At 40.0% G+C, this 24,018-nt stretch overlaps 1 protein-coding gene across 1 annotated transcript in view; it reads right to left on the bottom strand.

Annotated features, from left to right (window-relative positions):
* Positions 1–24,018, bottom strand: part of LOC120949214 (uncharacterized) — a 51,600-nt gene that overhangs the window by 5,586 nt on the left and 21,996 nt on the right. The window contains exons 2-3 of the mRNA XM_040366348.2: positions 14,621–14,673; positions 484–1,195 (exon numbers count right to left, since the gene is read on the bottom strand). Coding sequence (XP_040222282.2) covers positions 484–1,195; positions 14,621–14,673 — 765 coding nt within the window. The remainder of the gene's footprint in view (positions 1–483; positions 1,196–14,620; positions 14,674–24,018) is intronic.

The following is a 24,018-nucleotide window of genomic DNA, read 5'->3' as shown; positions in this document are numbered from 1 at the left end:
CTAACGAAGAAGTTCCAAGTCGCTTAATTTGTTAATTATTCTATGTAAGCTGCACAGTCGATCCCCTAGATACCGACAACAAGTCCCAATGAAAGATGAAAATCAAAAAAGCCTTATGTCGAATATCAGTTAATATAAAGCTTATAACCCAAGTCAAAGAATCTATGATATAGTGAATTTTATTTAAAAAATGTTCGCTGATTCCGCTTGAGTAGTTGAGGAATCTTCATAGATGTGTATGAAATGACTATCAGAAAATAATTAAACAATAAATACATCAATTTCCTCTAAATGACAACTTTAAACTGTCAAATTCTAAATTCTACCTGCAAATTCAAGGAGGCCGAGGATCACAGCGAATCCACGGAAAATGAATAAATCATACCTTTGTAGGGCTTTGATAGATAGATTTTTGTTTCTATTTTGTTTTCAGAATATCCTTCATGTTATATGTAATATAGGCTTCGTTGATTAGCCACTTACCATTATCTTCCAGAATTTTTCGCGCCAAATCATCACTCTTTACCCCTTGCTGGTCACCGGCATTAGCGGCATTAGCAAGAAGGTATGCCCCATCGATCGAGTTTAAAAAGTCGATGCTGTTGCTGAGCAGTGCCGCATCCGTGTCGGTACGGGACGAGCGTTCTTCCTGCCCGTCGGCGGGCCTCGGATCCTTCGCCAGGAAGCGACTCCGCTCGACCGCATTGTCATCTTCCGACTCAACCTCTCCTCCATTGCCACCGTCCTCGTCGTCACCGTTCGCTTCCTCCTGGAGGCGACTTCTTAGCCCTTCACCGAGCCGTCCCAACGCGCCCTCACCGAACCCATTCTCGTCGTCGAGCGTCAGCTCGGGCAGCTCCTTTTCACCCTTTGCTGACAGCTGCCGGTCGGGCTCACCGTCACGTTGGCGTGGTGTATTGCGAAATTCATTAAATGGATCTGCCTCATTTACATTGGTACCGCCACCGGATCGCGGCCCGTTCGCCATGGTCATGCTCATGATGTTGGAGAAGTTATAAATATCCGCTTCATCTGGTGCTAGTGCGATGAAATTTTCCTCCCCGCCGTCGTCGCTGAGGCCCGGTGCTCCGATAGGTCCGCCCAGACCCGATTCTTCTGCGTTGGTGGCCGGTCCGTACCCATTCTCGTCTTCGCTGTTCTCTCGCCGGTGTCGATGTTTGGCCTGTTGCTGATCCTGCGTGTGGACGGGTAAAAACAAGGAAGGAAAAGTAAATGAATGGCTTTGGTAAGAAAGGAGATTATTCACAAAAGTCATCGCGAAAGTGTTCGGAGTGTACACTGTGTACATGCGGCAATTAATTTGGTGTTCGGTCACAACTGCCAAGCACGGGCGGGGAATACTTGTTTCCAGGAAAGTTGGAAATAAATTAAAAAGATTCCACAAAACAACGGTTAGCATAGCCTTCCAAGGAAGGTGGGATGGAGTGAAACGGCACCGAAATCAATCACGGCATTGTTTTAAAACGCACCTCTGCCGTTTACTGGCTGGTTTGGCCAGACTGTTCGGGACCCATTAGTCAAATATTTTCAAACACGGGTAGTCCTCAGCCCATTCTTGCGAGGGTCGTTGCTGTGCCGAACGTGCTATTAATTTAGCAGGCGCGGGCAGCCGCCATCGCTGTTGGCGCTAAAGTTAGTTTTAATTAATTTAATTTTTGGGCCTGGTAGGTACTGCCACCGTCTCACCCTGCGGCGCGTAGGTGCGTGGTTAACAGTTTGTGCGGGGAGGCAGTGAACCGCGAGCCAGAAGCAATTTCAATCCCTCGATTCTATTGATTGAGTTGATTGTTGCGTAGGTTTTGGATTTATAGTGAGCAGCCAATGAGGTAGGATTGACGTGCTAAATAAGATCTGTACGTTTGGATTGGCATAGGTATAATTATTTTAGCAATAAATAGCGTATTTCAAAAAGGGAACTTATTTCGCATTGCGATTACTTTCGCTGACTAAATTTGACAACAAGCATTTGGAAACTAATTATTCAATCATAGCGATGATAAGTCATGTTTCGACAAAAAAAAACTTCATAGTCTCACATTATAAATAGAGTTAATTTAATTATATTTTTGATTGTTAGTATTTATGAATATTTAGGTATGTACAACGAGAACATATTTTTTAGTGAAATTATTTACTGGCCTCTTATATGTATGTAAATATTCAAATGTAAATCTACCTTGCCATGCCCATGCATTTGAAAATCCTTTCCAGCTTATATTCGATAAAGATTCAGTTCCAATCATATCTATTCATCATTTATTATATCTAGATATATATGTATCTTCTATACTGATGATGGTTTATTGTTCATGAAAATGACATGAAACAAAGTTACACTAAATTTAGCATTATCCGTGGAAAATAGATAAACTTTTGCATTGATTGTTGATTTTATGTTTTGGTTGATATGTATTCTGGCCTGGAATCCCTAACCAACAAACAGGCGCTACAGGTGCATCCAGTTTGGATAGTTTGGATGCAGAACATCGTACGTTCTAATGAAAGAACAAGTGTGTTAGCTATCAGCTGCTTCCAACTAAGTAGAATGCTTGGTTTAGTTGATTCAATGTATATACATTTATGTCCAGATCTAGATATACAACAAAAAACACCTGGAAAGGTCCAAGGCAATGCACTGATATTAGTATGCACAAAGTTGTACCTAAGTTTGTAAAACATTTTTTATTGATTGTATGAATAATATAATATTATTTATGGGACAAAACGAAATAATTCATTCCATAACATACATCAAGTTCAACAAGTTCTTAAAAATAATTGGTTGTGCTTGTGTAAAAACAAACATTTCGTCCCTAATATTTTTCGTTTTACAAATAGGATTCAAGAATATATTAGTTTTAGTGTTTTTTTTCTCTTGTTCAATTGATTTATAACTGAAACATCACCTAAAAATATGAATTTATGAAACATAACAAAAACAACCCATTATGCGTTTCGAAATACTTATATTTAGCTTATGGAGAAAGCGTTACTCTACTAGCCAGATTTTATGAACTGCCACGAAACCGCAACGAGTATGCGCCCCAAAAATACATTTTCAGGCTTGCCTGCCACCGGCTTGTACCGACCGCTGGGTACGCACACATAAAGCAGCATATTTTATGGATGGAGCAAAAATCACCGCACCATTATGGAATACAATCCGCAAATTCCGTTCCATCCCGTCGCTGGCCATCAAAGCGGACGCCGACCGTACGGACCAGTATGTTCATTGCGTCCACTTACACAAACTCCCACACTGACCGCATAAATGTGACACAGGTTCCGGCGAAACTGTGCGAGCAAATCGTAGCGCAATGGCGGTCCGCCGTGGGACCCACATATACAAAGATTCTTCCAATTCCCCGAGACATGCTGCGGCGAATGATCATCGATTTTTATTTGTGCTCTTATCACAGATGAAAAATCTGCTTTCAATTTTCCTTATCATGCTGTTTATCCGGTCGTTTCCAAGCTCGCCTTGTGGATGATTACTCTTCGAGCCGTCCCATTTGCCTTGCCACCATTCCCATCATCATGATCAACATCATCATCGCTGGCTGCAGATTAAGTGGGCAAGTTATGTGCGTACAAATTTTGCTTATCCTTCTCAATTTCCGTCACCATCCGGTGTGGGTTCGTTTTTAACAACGATGGAAATTTATAAACTGAACCAATGCAGTAGGAAGCAACTGTCAGGCGGATTGTCGTTCATTGTCGGTGAATTACAATAGAATGGCTTCATAAACTCTGTTTAACTTCCCAATTCTCACCACGTAAAACGTTGACAGGCGCGTGCACGTCTGTGTCTGTGTGTGCATGAGTTTCCTTTCGTGAACATTGTAAGCCTTAACTTGTGCTAGACATTACAATGCTGTAGTACTTGATATGAGAAAGGTAGCGAGTAACGGAGTGACAAAAGATAAACTCCCCTGTTGGCTCGTGTTGCTAAAGCAAACTTTACGCTTCAATTGTAACGATGCTTTTTTGTTATTGTTGAACAATCAATGATGAATATGAATCCGTTGAAATTATACTGCCCCTTGTGGTAATGCAGAAGAGAGACGGTAACAAATCGCTCGAAGTGATTCAAGAAGAAAATGGTAAATATGAGACATAATAGCGAGTAAGTATTTTGCTATTGTTTGTTTCAGTTTTAAGTTTAATATTGAGTACATTCAATGAAGTAAGTGTGAAATATTTTTTTAAAGAAAGATTTTCGGGTGATTCTAAAGATACCACTACTATTTATTATGACTGCCATAACTAAACATTCTATCTGATTAATTAAACATTACGCTCGTGAAAACTGTCATATTAATTAATTATTATTTTAACTTTTGCCTTATGATTACTTCATTAAGAATCTACTTTTGCAACTGACAGTGACTCTAGACACTGTGTTGATAGACAAATTAGACAACAAATTAGTCAAATTGTGCTTACAATGGTCTATATGTTGTCTATGTAGCATGTAGCATGTAGGGTGATGGCAATAAATGGGATTCGACATTACATTACACGACTCGATACGAGTGATCATAAAAAATGCAAAGGAAAGGTAAATGAGATTTAGATGAAGATATAATGAGAATCATTAAAAAAAATGGAGAAATAAAATTGATAAAAGACGATATACGGGAATCCCCATCCGGAATTAAAGATGCAAATCGAGAAATCAACATGATTATCACCAAACCGATACCGTCATTCTTCAACGTTCAAGGTAAAAACAGCTCCAAGGTCCATATCCAATACAATGGACTGCAAAGAACTTGCGAATATTTCTAACTTAACATGCGTTTTGGGATGACATGCTTGCAATATACTAGGCAATATATAAGAGTCGCGGTCTGTTGCCTCCCTTGGAGAGGAAATTTAAATATGCCTGAGTACCGCACGCGATGTTTATTGCTTGGGCTGCAATATCTTGAACATCGCTGAAAAGTTGCACAAAGTGTGTTTGTAGCCAAGCTGTTGAGACATGAGATTGAGGCGCTTGAGTTGCTAAAAATATTCTCATTTACGCACCAGCTAGAACTCATAGACATGTCTCATAGACATAGATGTCTGAAAAATAAGTATAGCTGAACTTTAGCCTCATACAACGACGCTCTATTGACAATGTTTAGACAGTTCAATTCTTATTTCGAATCATAAGACTTTCATTTGACTGCACAGAGCTTTAAAACTAGGGGGTTAGAGTCATATGCACTCGGCAAGATTAGATTTAACAATCGATCGTAAATAGAGGAGCGTACAAAGGCTAACATCTCACTATATATAAAATCGAAAATCGCTACAATGACGTGAGAGTAAACATTCAGCGAGAGAGAGAAAGCGGTGAGAGCAGAGCTCTCTTAGCAACGCGCGTTGCTGCGAAAGGATTTGCTCCATGCAACACTGCCAGCCCGCGGGTAATGAGGGCAATGGTTACTTAGATTTTTTGTTTACACAAACCGAATTGAAAACACATGGTATTGGATATAGGCTGGTATTCAGCCGTACCGGCGAATTCGTTCGACGAGAAACATTCGTCGCTCATGAGTGGACAGGATTGTACCACTAGGTGGGCCAGTACAAAATCTATACGGTTGGTGCGTACGGGAAAACCCTCGAACTCATCGACTCCGAGTCCGGATCAGTCCGGATTACTCCGGATCACTGCGGATCACTACGGATCACTCCGGATCCGGAATGACTGTCCATTATCGTTTAGACAATTCTTTATGAGTTCATTGATTTTCAAGTCGTACATCGAATATGTACGAAAACTGATCCGGACTTATCCTGACTGATCCTTTTTTAATCCACTGCACATCAATACGTTATTCAATGAACACGTTGTAGGGGTTACTACTTAGCTATGCTTTCCAAAAAAAATCACGCCAATAACCAAAAAATAATAATCAAAAAATTATACTTTTGCATCTACAGAGGCATTTAAGACTTAAGATTTACATCAGTATGGCTCAAAAGTAGCCTCATCGATATTTAACGGTTCTGCAATGTACAGTAAGAACTGTAACAACAAGGAAGCTACAAGGTTAAAACAGTTGTAAGAACAAATAAGAACTCAAACACCTATGAGTTATGGTTGTTGCCACTGGACGTGTAGAGTTTGAAAATGATTCGAAATTTGAGGACATCCGGTAGATTTTACCGGGCCTTAACTAGTCAATATAAAAAAGAGAAAACCATCAAAGAAAGAAAATCGTACGAAGTGACTGTAACACCAAGCACTAGCAAAGTGAGTACAATGGACACTCCTACAAACACAAAGACAGAAGACGATGATGATGTATGATGGAGACGACAGTCAACAATTAAAAAAATAAAACAAAAATAAAGATCCAAAAAAGCTAAATCAGAAGAGTCAAACCAATAAGCTATCTATTTAACACACATACAATAACGGAAACTTACTATCATATCATATATAATAGATAAGCGGATTACACAATCATCAACACTATTTGATCAGAATTTGGTGACAAAAACAAAACTATTTAATTCAAACATTGAAACATGAACATAACATAAATTTTAAATACAACACGTAAACGACATATAATTAACATGCGATATTTGACTCGAATTGTCGAAACTCTTAAAATAACAGCACGTCTTTGAATTTGGCTTTATTAAGCATAGGTTGAATAATACATAGAAGACTACATCCTGCTTCACTAAAGAATATGAAGAAAAGAAATGATAAATGTTCGACAAATATATAATGAGGTTAAACACAGCGAGAATCTGCAAAAAATTCGACAGATTATTAGGTTCCTAACCATAACATCCTATTTGATTTTCCATTGATATTTTTAATTGGTGAGATAATTAATATGAACATTATTGATACAAACCGTTACCGCAATCGCATATACTGCTATTTTGAATAGCACTTCAGTAACAATTTGGTTTTACTGTGTTACATAAAAAAGCAAAATCGAATAGTGTTTTTGGTAGGTTTTAACAACAATTAAAATCAATATGATAAAAACGTTACACGATCATCATATTAAACTCATTTAATCTATAGCCAATATTTTAAATCTGTTCTGTCTGTCTGGTTGACTGCATCCGTTGAATAGATTTAGCTTCCAATAACATATTAATGCAAAGTCGAAAAACTAACAGCGTATAAAGCAAACAATTTGTCAGAAATCAATAGCATTCTCGTGCCAATACAGCCATCGAAGTATCGCATAATATACGCTTGCACAAAAAGCTGGAGGAGGCGCCTGGTTTTTGTTTTGTTCAGCAAGGTTTTTTTTTGCACCGCAATTCCACAGCACAGGATGAGATGGATAGGTTTACAGCAGCGGTAAAGCTTTATGTCTAGGGAATGGGAATACATTCGGAAGAGAAGATAAAGCTTTTCCCTTCGCTCTCCCAGCTGTCGTTATATGTGTGCTTGTTGCATTTGCACACAGCTTGCCGTGCAGGGTATACACTGGGAAAATGGTAAATCGTCGGCCATCACTCATCCTCTCATTCACAAGTTGTGCTGGATGAATTATTTGGCAGAGTTTTTTTCTTCTGCACACATACAACTATACATACATGCAAAACTGCCAGCAAATAAAAAAGCCAGCCTTTGGCGTGGAAAAATGGTTCCCTCGGTTCGTTCCTCGCGGACGATGATCCAATACGGGGTAGGAAAAAGAAGAGGAAGGACAAGGCGCTTCTTTTATCACTCCTCTGTCATCTTGCTGTTCGATGTACAATAGACACAGTAGCTTTTGGGAGCTCTCGTTTTACCATTTTTTGTTTGTTCGGCGAACAAAACTGTGCAATTGAGTGTTCGATCGATTGAAATGAAGTGGGGATGCTCCTAGACACCGACGGCGACAAGGACATTGGTGACACAAAAGGTCATAAATTTACAATCCAAACCCGGGTTGCGTACCGACAACGTGGCTCCGGGGATCCGGAGTCTTCGATGCTGCCAATTTCACCACACTGCGCATCGCTTGGCAGCAAACGTGCCAGTTTACTCCGACGCGTAAACTGAACGCCATCACATACACACACCACACTAGAGCGAAGCGATACAAGATGACACAAAAAAAGATAAAATACTGCCTGATGACTGCTACCAGTCGCGCGACATTTTTTGCACATCCTCCACACACCCGAATCGAGTTAGCTCAATCGATTGATTTTGGCAACCGGGCCGTGGGCTACCGGGTACGGAGGCAATTTATCAGTCGGCGGGTGGCACAAGGCCGCGTGACTTGATGCTGTCACACAGTACCCATCAAATTGGTATAGACCCTTGGTGGAAGTGCTGTCGACATGGGGCGAAATCTGCGTGGGACGTGCGTGAGATAAATGACAGCAGGCGAAGTGAATTAATTCTCACCGCGCGCACGCGTTCGTATATCAGTGTATGACTACGGGAAGCAGAAGAGCCTTAACATAATTTGTAAAGATTCAATGCAGGGGTACTAAGTGAAGAAGGGTTTGGAGTGACGATCGCTCGACTAGAGCAGAGACCAGCTCTTTGCGCGCCGCTCTAATTAGTGTACACTGGCTGGCGAAATGTGTTGGCTGACGGTTGGCGTACGGCTGTGGCGCACCCGGGCAGTGGAGTAGTGCGGTGGGCAAATATGTACCGTGCCAATGATTAGAACTCAATTGCTTCCGATTAAGTAAACTATTTAGCAGGTTGATGAGGTTTTGTTGACAAACACTTTGAGGTTCGTGTACGATACAGGTAGATTGCTTTTGATTAGAATAATGGAGTTGAAATGATGTTCATGTCATTTATCGTACTCATAGGGTTCTAGTCCTTGCTCGACGGGCATATTGTTTTAGGTTGGTACGCTTTTTATTGTGTTTTGTTATCTATATCTTAAATATATTTTAGAATATAGCGAATATGTGTGTTAATGATTGAATCAAATCAAGTTTTTTTTTATTTTAGATAGAAATATGTTTTAAATTACATTAGTTGGTGCCCTTTGCAGCAGAATATTTTACCCTCATTTTTGTCAAGCTTAAATTGACAACAAAATATTAAAGAAATTATTATGACAATATTATTAAATAATATATAACAATCAATAAGTGAAGAAATACAGTACTTGTGGAACTATTTACGAACGTACTTATACGTTGTGAAGTAGTGGAAAGCTTAAAGCTATATTAAATGATACTCTACGTAATAAATATATTTTTTCTAAACACCACTCATCTTTAGTTGATAAATTCGTAACACTTCTTCTCTGACCAAGCACCGATACCATAATCCCCTTCATCTTTTTGCCGCCATCGCCCGTTAGCTCCTTCGATCATCCAACTGTGACGATCTCGAACGAAGCTTTCTCTCACATTCGGCCGTATCGGGGAGCTCGTTCGTCGAAGAACGTTCGATGCTCATGAGTGACCAGAGTTGTACCACTAGACTGGGCAGAACAAAACCTAGACGGTTTTCTAATTTTTGATCTAGAGGACTATGAAATGAGTGAAAATGAGCGTCGCGGCGAACGTTCCCGGGAACGAACGAGTTCGCCGGTACGGCTGACTATTGTCAACTCGCACGACTTAACAAAATACCGTTGTGGGTTTAAGCATCGTATTGTCCATTCCCGTAGCAAGGACTGATTAACTGGTCACGTGGTACTTAATATGTTTTGAAAGCCAGTACAGATAATCAAAACCACGATAGATTGTTACGCAAAAAAGAACGTACAATAAATTGTCTCTAGCGCACCTTTTTTGTCTGTAAGTCATAAATTTTTGTCTCTTGAAGGAAGCATGATAAATTTACAAGGTATTTGAGCAGATGTATGACAATTGTTATTTGACATTACAAAAACACTATAAAAACCGTATGATTTGATTTGTTTTGTCCAAAATTAATGAAATTAAATAATTGTTTACACCTTAAAATACATGCCTACATTATCCTACAGCACAACATATATTTGTCGATCCATTAAAACATCCAAAATTGCCATAACAATTGTAATATTTTAAAATCTGTCATCGCAAATCTTAACTATTTTAATAAAATAAAACGATTTTGGAAAAAAATAATTTCAGACAGTACGTTAAATTTTGTAAATAAATCGATTGTCATCGTGGACCGAATTATAAGCTGTTCACTGCCATAGAGGCGAAATTGTGTACCTTACAAACAAAAACAGGTGAGATGGATCAAAAATTTAGTTGCAACGACTGTGTCTAAAAGTTGATATGCATTTGAGAGCCAGTGGATTACTGCATAATTTTTGTGTAGTATTGAGCTATGTTATTTAATTTGTCTTTAAATTCATTTTTACACATTGTTACACGTTCTTTGGTTAACTCGCTTCTGATGTTTGTTACCAAATAGCATTGCTTCGAACATCAGAACCAGGTAAAACAAAGTAAGAGTAAAAGGGTGAAAGAATGAACATCCGCACCATATGGCAAAAACATGATAAAAAATCTTATACACTTTAAATTCGTACACCTTATATTTTTAACAATCTTGGAAATACAAACAATTGTGATGTTTATAATCACTGTTAAACAACATCTGCTGTTTACGCTAGCTCCACTATGACAATTTGGCGTTACACAATGAATTCACCAAAAAACCGATTTGAGTAGGTGATTACATTCTTGCTTTCTAAAAACTTTTTTTAAACATCGTTGCATGACTATGTTACATATATTTTGCTGAAACCAAGTGGAGATCACGTTAGATAATTTTATTTTGAAAGGATCATAGAAGTAACAGTTTTCTTTAAAGTTGCACAACGAATACATTTGAACGTAGCAACTTACTGAAACCAGGGGGTTTTGCCGTGAACTAAGGTATCGTTTCTTTTTTTTTAAGTTACAAAAAAGAAAATCATGCTTCGTACTCTACCAATGATATTTCAGGCTCGTGCCTGGAATCCACGTATCAAGCAAAGAGATGTTTCGAATTTTCCGCTCTAACCCTTTAGATTTGACGCCATCTCGTTAGAAAGAGGTAGAAAAAAGAAGTTCATATGTGAAATTGCTATTTCAAGCATTTCAGCAATTTCAACGTGCACCCTACCTGTACAGTCAATGCTGTAGCAAGAAATTCGCTCATTGATGTATGAGACCAAACCAATCCAAACCGAGATTTCAAGCGAAGTACAGCTCGCAAACCAATAAGAATGCCTCAGCTCGGGGTGCATGAAGACTGGGATCGCTACACAAAAGAGGTTAAAAAAATATAAGAAAACATACCCAAACCTCAAAGTATTAGCCCATTAGGCAAACCGAACTGGCCCGGAAGCGAGTGTTCGATGGCATATTGCTCTCGAGGTTCTTTTCCGTCGTTAAGCAACGAATAACTCCTTCCTTCTGTTGAATCGCACAGAATTCTTTGAACGCATGGGACCAAAAATTTCTGGCCATGTGCTTTTTCCATTCATCGGTTGTGCCGTTGGTTACGGTTATTTCCTTCAGTCATTGTGCGTGCTGCAGACGCAGTGTCGAAATTTCACCCTTGAGATGGGGTTGGAGAAGGGATGTGGGAGTGAAACAATCAATCCTAGCAAGGACATTTGTTGCATGCCCTGTCAAACCTGAATCGATCAAGTGAACAAGGGAGCGTTCCGTGGAAGATTTATCACCAACAGCAAAGGTTGTCAGCGAGTTGTAGCCGTTAGGGACAGGGAAGAAAGGATGCGAGTAGTGAGTTGCGTGTTTGGAAAACCACGCTGAAACCGCACGTGCAAGGGATAAAAAAAATTGACGTAAAAATAAAATTTTCCCAGAAGGACTGAGTTTTTAGCTTCTATATCCAACAAAAAAATCACTAAAGGTTAAAGAGGATGTGCACTGGGGAGTGGTAAACGGAATTCGCGACCGAGGTAGCTACGTAAATCAATTACGCTGCCCGCAGCCGTTCAATGAAAATTCTATTAGGTTCGATGTTGTTTCACCGGGTGAACAATTCTGCACCCTCCAGCCTCGGTGTTCGGGAAATACCAGGCAGGATGAGCACCTTGGAAACTGTTGGAACACTGGTTGTGGACATGGTGGAAGAGCTGGCGATGAACTCTAGGGAATAATTACTCTCGCGTTGTTCCGGGCATTCGTCCACCCTCAATCACCCGATCCGACGCCAACACGATAAGTCGCCATTATGGTAATTTTATTGACTCCCGCTATAATCAGATTAACGGGAAAATTAAGTCCATACATTGCCTGAGCTGGCACGTGGGTTGTGTTGAAATGTTGTACGGCTAAGACAAAGCATCCCCGCTCGATTGTCTCAAAGTCCTTAGTTAAGTGCCTTTCGGTACAGACCGAGGTGATTGATACCGAGGAGGTTAGTTTTCTTGCTTGATTAGCTAACCTGGCTTTTGGGAAATATCTGCTATGGTGAACAATACATTGGTACGAAGAGTTTGGTGTTTGTAATGATGCAGTTTGGCAGTGAATGTTGAATAATTGTTGAAGGCTTTCATGATTAAAGAGCTTTCTATTTTAGGTAAGTTTCGCGCGGTAGTATTGTGGAAGATGTTATTGCTGTTGTAAGGATGAAAGTCTCGTGGTACAGTCGTCAACGCGTACGACTTAACAACATGCTCGTCATCAAGGCTATATATAGAAGAAGAAGAATATAAAACACAGGAAACCAAAACATTTAATTAAACAAATATATAAAAATAAGTGAAAAAAGACTGTTAAGAAAAATGACAAAGATTCTGAAATGTAATGTTTGGTACGAAATGAAAATATGAATTGTCATTATGATGAATTGACTAAACGTATAGTTGAACCAATCGATGACTGAATTATTTCTGCAAATTATTTCAAACCAAAACTGTGACACAGGATGAAAATCGATTAAAATTGCATTCTTCTTGGAATGGAGAATAATAATCAGAACTGATTTTCCGAGCTGATCTTTATAATAAGAAATAATGACTACACCAGTGTGGGTAAGATAGAGCGAGTAAAAAAGCTCAAAACTTGAGCTACTCTAGTGAACGTTGTGCCAGTTGTGCCAATCAAGCATCATTCAATGAGTGACACTTCTGAACGGTAATTAGTGCATCACAAGTGCATTATGAACTGTAGATTGGAAACATGATTGATGATCGGAATTGATTTTTGGTTGGCTCATTATAGTGTTTTTTTTTATTATATAATCCGAGTTATTTTATTTCTTGGCACAATGAATAAATATTATATCTATTCTAAAGATATGTACTGTACAATTCAGTGATATTTGAGAATATTGTCTGCCCAACCAACTAACCTGCGCCTTGGAAATGTAATTAAAGCATTGAGCTCTTAAATTAAAATGTGAGAATTTCAAGAACAATACTACAGGCGTACACCGGCCTGTTGAATGCCCTCTCACACCAACATTCAACATTTCATTCAATCGTACCGCTAAAAGAGTACACAATCCACCTAATGAAAGCCTAATCGTACAAATTGGATCGATTGCCAAAGACCGATAAGAACCTCGGCGTCGAAAAGCCCCTTTTTCGGTCGGTATCCCTTTCCGGTTTGCTCATTCTCCTTGCATTCCCCCGCTTTTGGGTCATGAAATCTGAAATGCTTCACTGTAATCATTGATTACAGCACTTTTATAACGTTTTTCCAATTTTCGGACGCTTGTTCCATCATACCCACTCCAACGCGTGGAAAGCATCGGGGGAAGGAGAAAAACATTCGTAGAAAAGGATCGGCCTTCTTTGGAGCTTGGGCCGAAAAAGTGAAACTCAATATTCTCGCTACCCTGCGGCAACGAGCTTTGTGAAAGTTGCTTTTTCCTCCAAATTCAATCAACTGGTCGGTCGGTTGGATGGTTGATCGCTTACGGTGAGATCAAAAATCTTTATCGGTTTCTGTTTCGCTTCGCTTGGCCGGTCAGCTTTTTATGTTGTTAGGTCTTTTTGTTGCTATGCGGGTAGATGAGGCATTTTTCGGGGTCGATGGACGGTTACATTTAACACACTGTGTCACCGAAACCTTTGGAGATTAAACAGGCGGTTTTGTAAGCGGTAAGCCAATTTAAACCGACAATGAAGAATATTGGAAAGGGATCCGAGCTTAGAGAAATCTTTATACTTTACCTTCAAGATCTTTTTACCGATTTGGTTAAAATTCTAATATCTTATATAATATCAACCTTGCACAAAATCTATATTTATATAAATATATAAATTACCTGCTTTATAATCTATAACTATTGGCGCACTAGTATCTTTAAAACACATTATCTTTAAAGCAAATTTGGGAGAATATGGAACTTTGTTTCAAGACAGAACGTAAAAAGAAAAGAAGATATTACCGAGCTGTGCAAACTGCCGAGGGCACATCTTTCTATTAATGACCATTACCGAGACGAACATTCCAGGACGACGGGCTGGGAAGATGTAATCGGATTTGCCGGCCCACATACAGGGACAATCGTTGCACCAGCAATGTTGCTCCCGAGTGGGTTGCATCTTTCAGCTTGTTTCCCGAAAAGCTACAGCTTTCAAGAACCCAAAAATTTTCATCCAACATTTTCTCTGCCCCAAATGATGCTTCGAACGCATTTCTTTTGCTTTTATGCCCCATAAAACGCGATGGCGGACAGAATGGAAAAAGGACTTACCTTGGGATTGGGCTTAGCTTCCGTTATGCTTGCTATGGAGGGCATGGAACCGTCTGTTAGATCGACCATCCAGCGTCGACAGATAGCGAGAGAGAGAGAGATAGAAAGATAAACAGGAAAGAAAAGAGAAATAATGATCGGATTAGCTGCTGTGCTGTAGGTTAGTGGATGGTTGGGGTGGAACAAAAATATTCGGTTAGCAAAATGATGAAGCCATAAACCGAATGTCCGTGGCACAGTGTGTAGCTTCACGTGTGTAGGTTAATAGATAATCGATGGGTGAAAATTCGTCCTTTATAACGAACTGGCTTTATCGTAGCTTTGGGCGTACCTGGGGGAAAAAAGCGCTAAAACAATGGCTATGATTGATGCATGATAGCCTATATTGACGATACAGGTGAGAAGGGCGCCGAACGCAACGGTGGCGGTTGCTGTGGGTGTTATTTTGCATGATTGGTTTCCAGTGCCAGTTTCCAGTGGAATGTAGGTCAGCCAATGGCATTCGATTTTCGTAATCAACAAAAACCGCCCCGGTAGCACATCAGAAGAGATCATTCGGTAGACAGACAAACACCCAACCAAACGCAAACAGTAAAAAAGCAAGCACACGTTGGTTGTGATTGATACCACAGCCACATTGGCGCGGATCTTTCCTGATGCGAGAAGAACGAGATTTTCAATTTCCATTCTCAATTTGCTCGGAAAAGGGAATCGTACGGACGATTGGTATTTTAAGCCCGGCACATCAGGGCTGATTGTTGACCCGAATCCTGCCGGCCCCCCCCACCAATCTGGCCAGTGGAAGAGCCAAGCCTAACGATGGCCAGAACGATGGTTGATGTTAATTAAGAAACTAATTTTAAATTTCCTTGCGCAGCACCGTATGTGAGGGTGTTCGTTTTTCATTTCCGGTACACTCGCGAAGGGGTAGGAAAACGGACACAATGTAGGTGGGTCAGACGAACGGGGTGGAAAACAAACATTCAGGACGGTGCTTCGAGCAAGGATATAGTCATTCTGAAGGAAAGCTGTATGAATCTGCACACTTTGTGCTGCGCTGTGAGTCACGAGGTCGTACTGGGACTGCCTTAATTTCAGATTATCTTTAATATTAAACCATTATTATGCGGGCTCATTTGGGGTGTTTGCAAATAGTAACGTTAGGGTGTACTGCTTTACAACAAATGTGATTTTGTACGTGTATTTTGGTTTCAGGAACATTCTGATGTAAGAGCCTTAAAATGACTAATTTAGTATCGTTTTTGTATTATCAAACCATTGAAGCAGTTTACTTTTTTTCAAATATTTTGTTTAGAAAACTTACTCTGTTTCATTGATTTAAGATTATTTGACAATTTCACAGATTTGTTCCAAGGTGGTATACAATTGATAGACATGCCAGTCCGACCGACTATGGTTGCATTATGTATCAGGTTAAATAGGCTCAATCACTGTATAACCATCAAGGCAAACAACACAAATAAATTGAACATTTACTACATTGAATGTCAGAGGTTCTCTTTATCAGAAACGTTTCATACAACATTACATACAAAGGAAAGGGAATATACTATGGGAATATGGGAATATTAATATGATAGGGGTTAGATACGATGAAAACGTATAATAAATTGGATAGAAATAACACAATTTTCGGATTCATTGGCCTTTAACTTCAGAAATTGGCAAATAGTATGCACAATGCAGTATGGATTTCGGGTTATAATGTCTACAGGGATTTTCAATACTAAACTCAACATCAGCTGTAACAAAATAGACTGCTTAACTGGTACAGGCAACGCTGGTAGCGATAAATTTCGTCACTAATGATTCCGGTATACACGGTCGAGAGCAACTGATCGGTAAAATGCAATCCACGATGCACCGTTTTATGCGATAATTTTACGGTATACAATTTCCTTTTTATTAGCAATCATCTTTTGATTATGGGGTCGAAATCCCCCCGCACTGTTCACGAAGTGGGATTGTAAAGAAAACAATCTCTCGGAAGAGGGGAAGAGATCGATGAGGAGAGCCATTTTTGCCCTACCATTTTCTTCCTGTTTTACGGACAAAATAAAGTTCTGCCTTGCTTTCCACGCGGCCCGAGTGGATCCGTTGCGCACGTTTTTCTTTGGATTTAGGTTTGGCAGGTACTTTGGTACATTTCACTTGCCATCCCATACCATTTTCTCGTGTTTTTTTTCTGTAACTGGCTAAAAAAACCCTTTCAATTCACGTCGGTTTCAAAGTTGGTATGGCAATGGATAGTGGGTAACCATTTCAAATCACGTCCCATCGTCTCGACACGGAGCTACTTTTTTGTCCGTGCCACAGGCACAATGTGCAAAGAAAAAAACATGGAGACCATTTTCTTATTCAGCATTTTTACTCCAACAAGACGAGCTTTTTTTCTTATTGGGCAGAAAGAAAACGTGTGCTGGGTATGATTTTTCTCGCTTTACCTCCAGTTCACGCAGGCTTTAGACGATTTTTCTTCTCAGCACAGCAGCCGAAAGCACACCTCCCGCATGTTGCATTTACGCAGGTTGGCCATATTTTAGCATACTCGTAGGTGAGAGGACATTGGTGGAAAACTGCTACATTTGTCCGTTGTAATCGCCAAGAAGGGAATAAAGTCAGTTCCGCGTCGAGCGCGTGCCAAGATGATGAATAGTTTCGGGCACAGGAATGATGTGCCATTGCCATGTGCGAACCGCCATGTGCTAGGCAGCATGAAGAAGGTGAAAACTTCTACCGTATAAAATGGGTTGACTTAAGCCCGTTTCTGTCCGCCGTGCCATGTTGCTGCAAAATGGCTCCCGGCAGGGGACGCGTTGCGCTGAGATAGCGTTGCACCACAGGATACCACAGACCTGTGGAGTTTGTGCTTGATCGAGCGTGACTTCGAGATGAATGCTGGACGAGGCGAAGGTTCGGTCCACGATGAGATGACGGGATTTGATTTAATGGTATTAGGTTGCCCGAGAAGGCAAAGTACTGGCCTTTCCGAGAAGGCAAACGCTTTCAAGGATAATCGGTACTAGCTGGTGGTGATAGGTGCTGTTACCTCTTTTCCGTATTTTTCTTTTTCAGCATGCCCTCGCACGGGACTGCAACGCATCAGTCAACGTTGGCGCGCCTGGCTACAACATGGCTGTACGCTATGATGCAACTTTCGGATGGATTAACTTTTGCGCTTGTGTATGACGCTACTATCCTGTTCAAGATTCATGATTTGTGTCGACGGTGAAAGCCAGCAGTAGCAGGATCAGTAGTATGGGTGAAATATGAGTTAAAGTTTGATTACTCTACGAAGCTGCTGGGACTGAAAAAGTGTGTGCCAACAAATTTAAAGTTTTTAATAAAATGACGCAGTTTATAGAATATTTTAGTTTTCAAATTTAAGTTCAAGGCCGCAACAGATAAAATAGTTCAAGCCCGTGTTATTTGCCTGACAATATTTTTGATTTCAATGCTGATTAAATTGGTTAAAATTAAACTAAAAAACGACAAAATGGTTCTCTTTGCAACTCGCAACTGTTTTGTGCAAAAAAAAGTACTCAGATACAGCAACATTTTAAAGCACAATGTAACGTGAACCAAGGCAATGATTCATCGTAGATGATATCAAGTAAAGAACGTACCGAGTTGTGCTGCACTCATCGCGGTTCAACACTAGTCGGTACCACACAAAATTACTCACGCCAAACAAGCCGTAACACGAGAAGGAAGACGACCTTTCGCTAATGAGGCAAAAGTAACTTTTAACGAGATCAAGATACCGTACTTCGGTCTGTCCTGGTCGGATGATTGATTTTAGTCGGCAAATGGCGTACAATATAGCTAGTAAAGCACTTTTATTACTTGTTCCTGAAGGCGATCTTTTAAAGTACAGTAGCGCTATTATCAGCGTAATTCAGTGGGAAAATGACGAAAGTTTGAAAAAGAGAGAAAGTGCTTTATGAGCGACGCCCGATTCCATCGCAATAGCTGCAATAAATTGCGATTTTATGTTGATATTTCCAGCCGCTCACACAGCACTCTCTTTTGCTGAGTTGGTAGCTTGAAAAACATTGTTTTATCTTTGCCATTGTAAGCATTACTTGTAGGATGAGGATTGCTGTAAACATTGAGCAAATCTCCTGCCCGAGGGATGGCTACATTAGAAGTAAGAAAGTTCGCTATTTGACAACCATTGCTACATAACTGTCTCAAATCCCTAGGGCGGTTGAGATGATATCGATAACCCAGGTTTTGGAATGGTTGAATCAGGGGTGAAACCTTTCGTTCAAAGCGCGGTATAATTTACCTCCTTACAAAGCGAAAACTTTGCGGCAGATGGAATAGCCAAAGTTTTGCCGTCCGTTAATTGAGTTTCGTACTGCCCGGCATCCCGTAGCCCCATGTTCTTTGCACTTCCAGCGCAAGAAATCGATGTGGCTATGCTTGAGATTAGAGCACTGGCAATTGCTGTGGAGCGCAACAGGACAAACACAACAGCGTACTAATAGCTTGAATCGTAGCGAGCTCATTTGCTGATGGATTTATGTAGCAATCTCAATTTGAAGCTAATGAAGCGTAACGCTCTCGGCGCATGGGTTGGTGGCGAAGAACAGGGGATTGCAAGACATAAATGAATTGAAAATTTGTTTGCTCGAATGAAATGAATGCAAAGCGAGATCGCGTCTGCGACGATATACGGAGAGTTGGGAACTTTATTCGATAAAACACGTAGACTAATATATATCCACAGTAATGCTAGATAAATAAATGCATATAAATGATCTTTTCTGGAAATTGGCTGCCTGCGGTAAATTGATAATCCTGAGACATTACTGTGACTTTTAGGCTCAAGGTTGAAGTTGTGATTACTTTGAAGTGTAACGAAATTGTTGAATCAATTAAGAAACTAATTGAGAATCTAAATAAGCATACTATTGCGTACAAGTTTATTTAAAGTAAACAATGTTTTAAAAAAGGTAATATGGTATGAATTGAAACTTAAACAATTCATCAAAAATTCTTCTTTTATTCAACAAGAATGGCTATATGTAAGAACGAATTTTCCATTGCTTTAAAAAATCATTGAAGGATTTTCAACAAAAAAAATATTAAAGTATAATACCAAACTTTTCTTTTTTTTTGCAAATACAAGCAACAGGTCCTGGTCATTTCCACTGCACTAATCTAATGTTTATGACATTTGGTACGGGAGTGAAATTATTTTTCTATTTTTATAATGTTTCTCCGACCATTATGCAACGTAACTTTTGCCTCATACAACGACCCTCTATTGACAATGTGTAATCAGTTCAATTCTCATTTCGAATCTATTGACTTCCATTTGACTACGCAGAGCTTTAAAACTAGGATATTAGATTCGTAAGCACTAGGTAACTGGCAGGATTAGTTTTAACATATAGAATCTAAGTGACAAGGGACAAGTGACACGTGAGGCATAGTCTATGTAGTACCAGACCCTAAAATTGTCGAAAGAAATAAATAAATAAATAAACTTACATAAATTAACCTCGAGCCGGTCTCGTAGTACAGTCGTCAACTCGTACGACTTAACAACATGCCCGTCATGGGTTCAATCCCCAAATAGACCGTGCCGCCATACGTAGGACTGACTATCCTGCTATGGGGGGAATCAATTAGTCACTGAAAGCCAAGCCCACAAGTGGGTACAGGCAGGCCTTGACCGACATCGGTTGTTGAGCCAAAGAAGAAGAAGAAATTAACCTCACGCATTTTATTATGCACTACACTGTTATTTCGTTATTCATATTATATTTTAACAAAAATCAAGCATTGGAATTTAATGAAATTTGAATAAGGCATTTCAGTTTTCTAGTCCAAGTAGGACTATATAACTAGCAAAACAATATAAAATAAACTTTCAAGTGATTGAAACGTACACGAAAGCACAACGCCAAATTGAAGACTAGATGTATTTACATTGAATTGCTAACTCAACATATCTTTAGTAGTACAATTGTTCAGCAAATAAATCACCTAAGTAACAAAATAAATTAATAATTGCTTCTACTAGGCGACATAGGATGCTTCTGCTAGAATCAAAGGAGATGTTGAATTAATGTCTTTACTAATGTTTAAGCATTAAATGTTGTTTTAAGCGAAGCACAATCCTAGATTCATGCTGATGCCTCAAAATTGTAGTAAGCTTTGACGAATTTACCACGATTTACAATTGATTCTTATCCCAGTTTCACATTGCTACACAGCACCCTGTCAACAAATTCCCGTAAGTTGAAAGATGTTGTGAAAGCACGCGGCCAGTTGCTAGCGTCACGGATCAGCGCGACCACTGTTTCGCTCCAACCGCATGTTGAGGTGAAATAATGAAGCAATATTTTGACAGCTGCAGGGACCTGCGTAGCCGTCTTGGCTACCAGAAGCACGGGGTAAGGCCCGCTGCCAGTCCGTACAAAACTTTCCCGCAACCAGCCGACCACTCCCGGGTAATGGTTTAGTATAATTAATTTTAATCGCTGCACCAACGGTTTCGCCTTCGCAGTGGCCTTCATGTGGTCGGCGACCGACCGGCGGCAATGCTGGACTCCGGCGGTTTGACTAATGGCTGGTGGGGCTGGAACACTAGCTCGGAATGCTGACTTGGCGTGCGGTAATTGAATAAAATTCTAATGAGCGTTTTAATTTACTTTAATTAGCGGTAAAATTGCCACCCCACGGGTGCCCCACGTGGGGCGCGTTTTTGTGTAGCGAGCGGTTCCGGTTTGGGGTGTACCGGCGTGATGGGGGCAGGTGAAGCAAACCCGACGTGATAATATGTGAGACCGAGTTCGTTCCGCTCCAGGCAGTGGGCAATGCGCTATCGGGAGGTGTAAATGAGTTAGGGTATGCTTATTTTCAGCAGCCTATGTAGCCAACCACACCGAACAAGCAGTGGGGATGTGGAATTGAATCTTAAAGCTTTCGAGCAGTGCTGCTCGTGGTGTGGTGATGTGCTGCCTACCTTGCGGGCGTACTATCGGGCTCCGGTGGCGGGTAATCTGATTGAACGGTAACCTGATTTCGTGCTGTTACAGCATTGAAGGACAACCACATCCCACCGCGGGGGGCATCGTGTTTTGCATGAGTTCTTATTGATTTCTGACAGCACGATACCGATCATCGATACACACCGTTGGGTAGGAGTCTGTCTACTAGCGAAATGTTGCAACGATACCGAGAAGACGTATCAGGTTACTGCTGGAGGCGTTGGACCAAGAAGCTCGCAAGATAATTGGAATTATAATTAGGAGCCTTTTCTTGGAAGTCGTTTTGGGTTTCGATGGATGCTTGTGTTCGTAGTTTTCGCATAAACTTCATCATGCTTCAACACCTGCATCAAGCTTTGAAAGTTCCCAGGAATGAGGACAGTAATTAAAATTTTCAATTGAGTTACCTAACCGCTCTGCATCATTATTATTGCAACATAATCAACAAAGTAAATATAATTTCAACTAAGATATAGCGCCATGTTCTGTTTCAGTAACAGAAAATATATATTTTGTTTAATTGAAACGTTATTCTCTTTATTATCACTTTACAGTTTATTGAGACCACAAACCATATTTATAGTACAGCGAGTTTTGATGAGGTTTCGATCAATCACTGTTTGATGAGGATTCGGACGAGGATGCTCAGGACGTTAAATAATGGCTTGAAAATTTTCAAAAAAAAAATACAGTCATGTGCAATAGGACCCTACACAATTCATACATTGACTGTTTTTATTTATATCGTGTGGATTTTCCGTAAAATAGCAAAAAACTACTGTTCGTATAGTTAGGATAGGAGCTGTATAGTAAGTTGGTACAATTACCACATTATTAATTTATTGGGACTTTTAACGGTTTGAATATTTTCCAATGGTGTCTGTATTGAAAAGACGCATTGCTTACAAACAAATAAAAATATTAAAAAAAAACCAGAAGTATTACCATTTATCTCCCCAGATTACGCTAAGCCCCTGAAGGTATGCAATATACTATAAGAATTTTGGTAAAAATTTAAAGAAAAAAATGTTGGGAAATAAATGCTAGAAGTGATTTTCAAAAAAGTTCAATCACAGAAAATAGAGCAACGGAAATTTAATCAAACATTTCATGGATTCCACTTCCTTAACTTGAAATCAAAATTGCACTTCCAGTTTGAAATTTTTTAGTTGTCATGTCACAAAGAATAAAAAAAGTAAAAAGAAATGTAAATTGATCGAAATATAGCATGACACGCACTAAAACTCGCTGTTCGTAAAAACTGGTCATTGTGCACTATTCAATGCGTTGTAAAAGCCAATGAGTAATTCCATAAGAGCATATGGAGTAAAATCTTTTAACACATAACTCCTACCCTACACAGGTGAATGTTATCGTGTTCATAAAGTACCGTGTACCCACATGCAGTGTGCAGTACATAGGAAGTGAAAACAAAAAGATTAATGACACGAGAATGGAGTGAAAATGGCTTGGCAATATTCGTATTTCATTCGCACTCGTTTCTAAAGTGGTTAAAACTGCCTCTTTGAATAGCAAGCGGCCACGAAGCAACGATGCTTTAACCAGTGATTTTATTTTTCCATTTTTTTCGTCGTGTTATATCCTGCTGTAAAGTGGTAGCCACATTTCCACTGGCATACGGTGCTGAGCGGGAGTGGCCAAAGAATCGAAGCAAACGAGCAATGATGGGGCAGTGTGGGTGAGAGAATGTTGAAAAAGAAATTAACAGAATGTGTAGTGAATAGTTTATGAAGTGGTTCAACCCTTCACACATTCCACTCCCGCCGTCTGCTAGCTTTGTGCGCCAACAATATGTGTGTGGGTTTTGCAAACGATAGGAAAGGAGAACGATTTGGTTTCGTCCCTTGCTAACCGCTTAAAAGAAATTAAAACAAGCAACACCGGAACGGTGGAAGCATTTGGAGAGTTCTTTTTTCTTGGTGAATGGTTTGTTGGAAGAAAGGCAAAAAGATGGAGGAAAAAAGCGTTCTAAAACCCACATGCTCCACTATTACGTACTGCATCGACATACTATACCAAGTATTTCGTCGTGCCGGAGTACGAAGAACACGATGGCAGCAGAATGCAAAGCAACGACGACAAGTATTGATCCGTTTATTTTTGTATGAATTCCGTGGGTAGACCACTTCAGACGGGATTTATCGCCGTGCTGTTGTACGTATATGTATGGCTGTGTTTCCATGGGTTTGTGTGTGGCAAAGTGCTTTATATGAACGTAAGAATCTTGGCTGCCAGTCATCACCGTCATCGCCGTCGAGAACGGTGCCTTTTCATCAAATCATATTTTTCATATTTCACTCACCGTTGCCACGCCGTGCTTGCCCTATTGAAGCGTACCAGCGCACCGAC

This window comes from Anopheles coluzzii, chromosome 2 (assembly GCF_943734685.1).
Source record: "Anopheles coluzzii chromosome 2, AcolN3, whole genome shotgun sequence".
In the NCBI taxonomy this organism is placed as follows: domain Eukaryota; kingdom Metazoa; phylum Arthropoda; class Insecta; order Diptera; family Culicidae; genus Anopheles; species Anopheles coluzzii.
The sequence above is the reverse complement of the archived record's forward strand: the minus strand, read 5'-3'. Positions and strand labels throughout refer to the sequence as shown.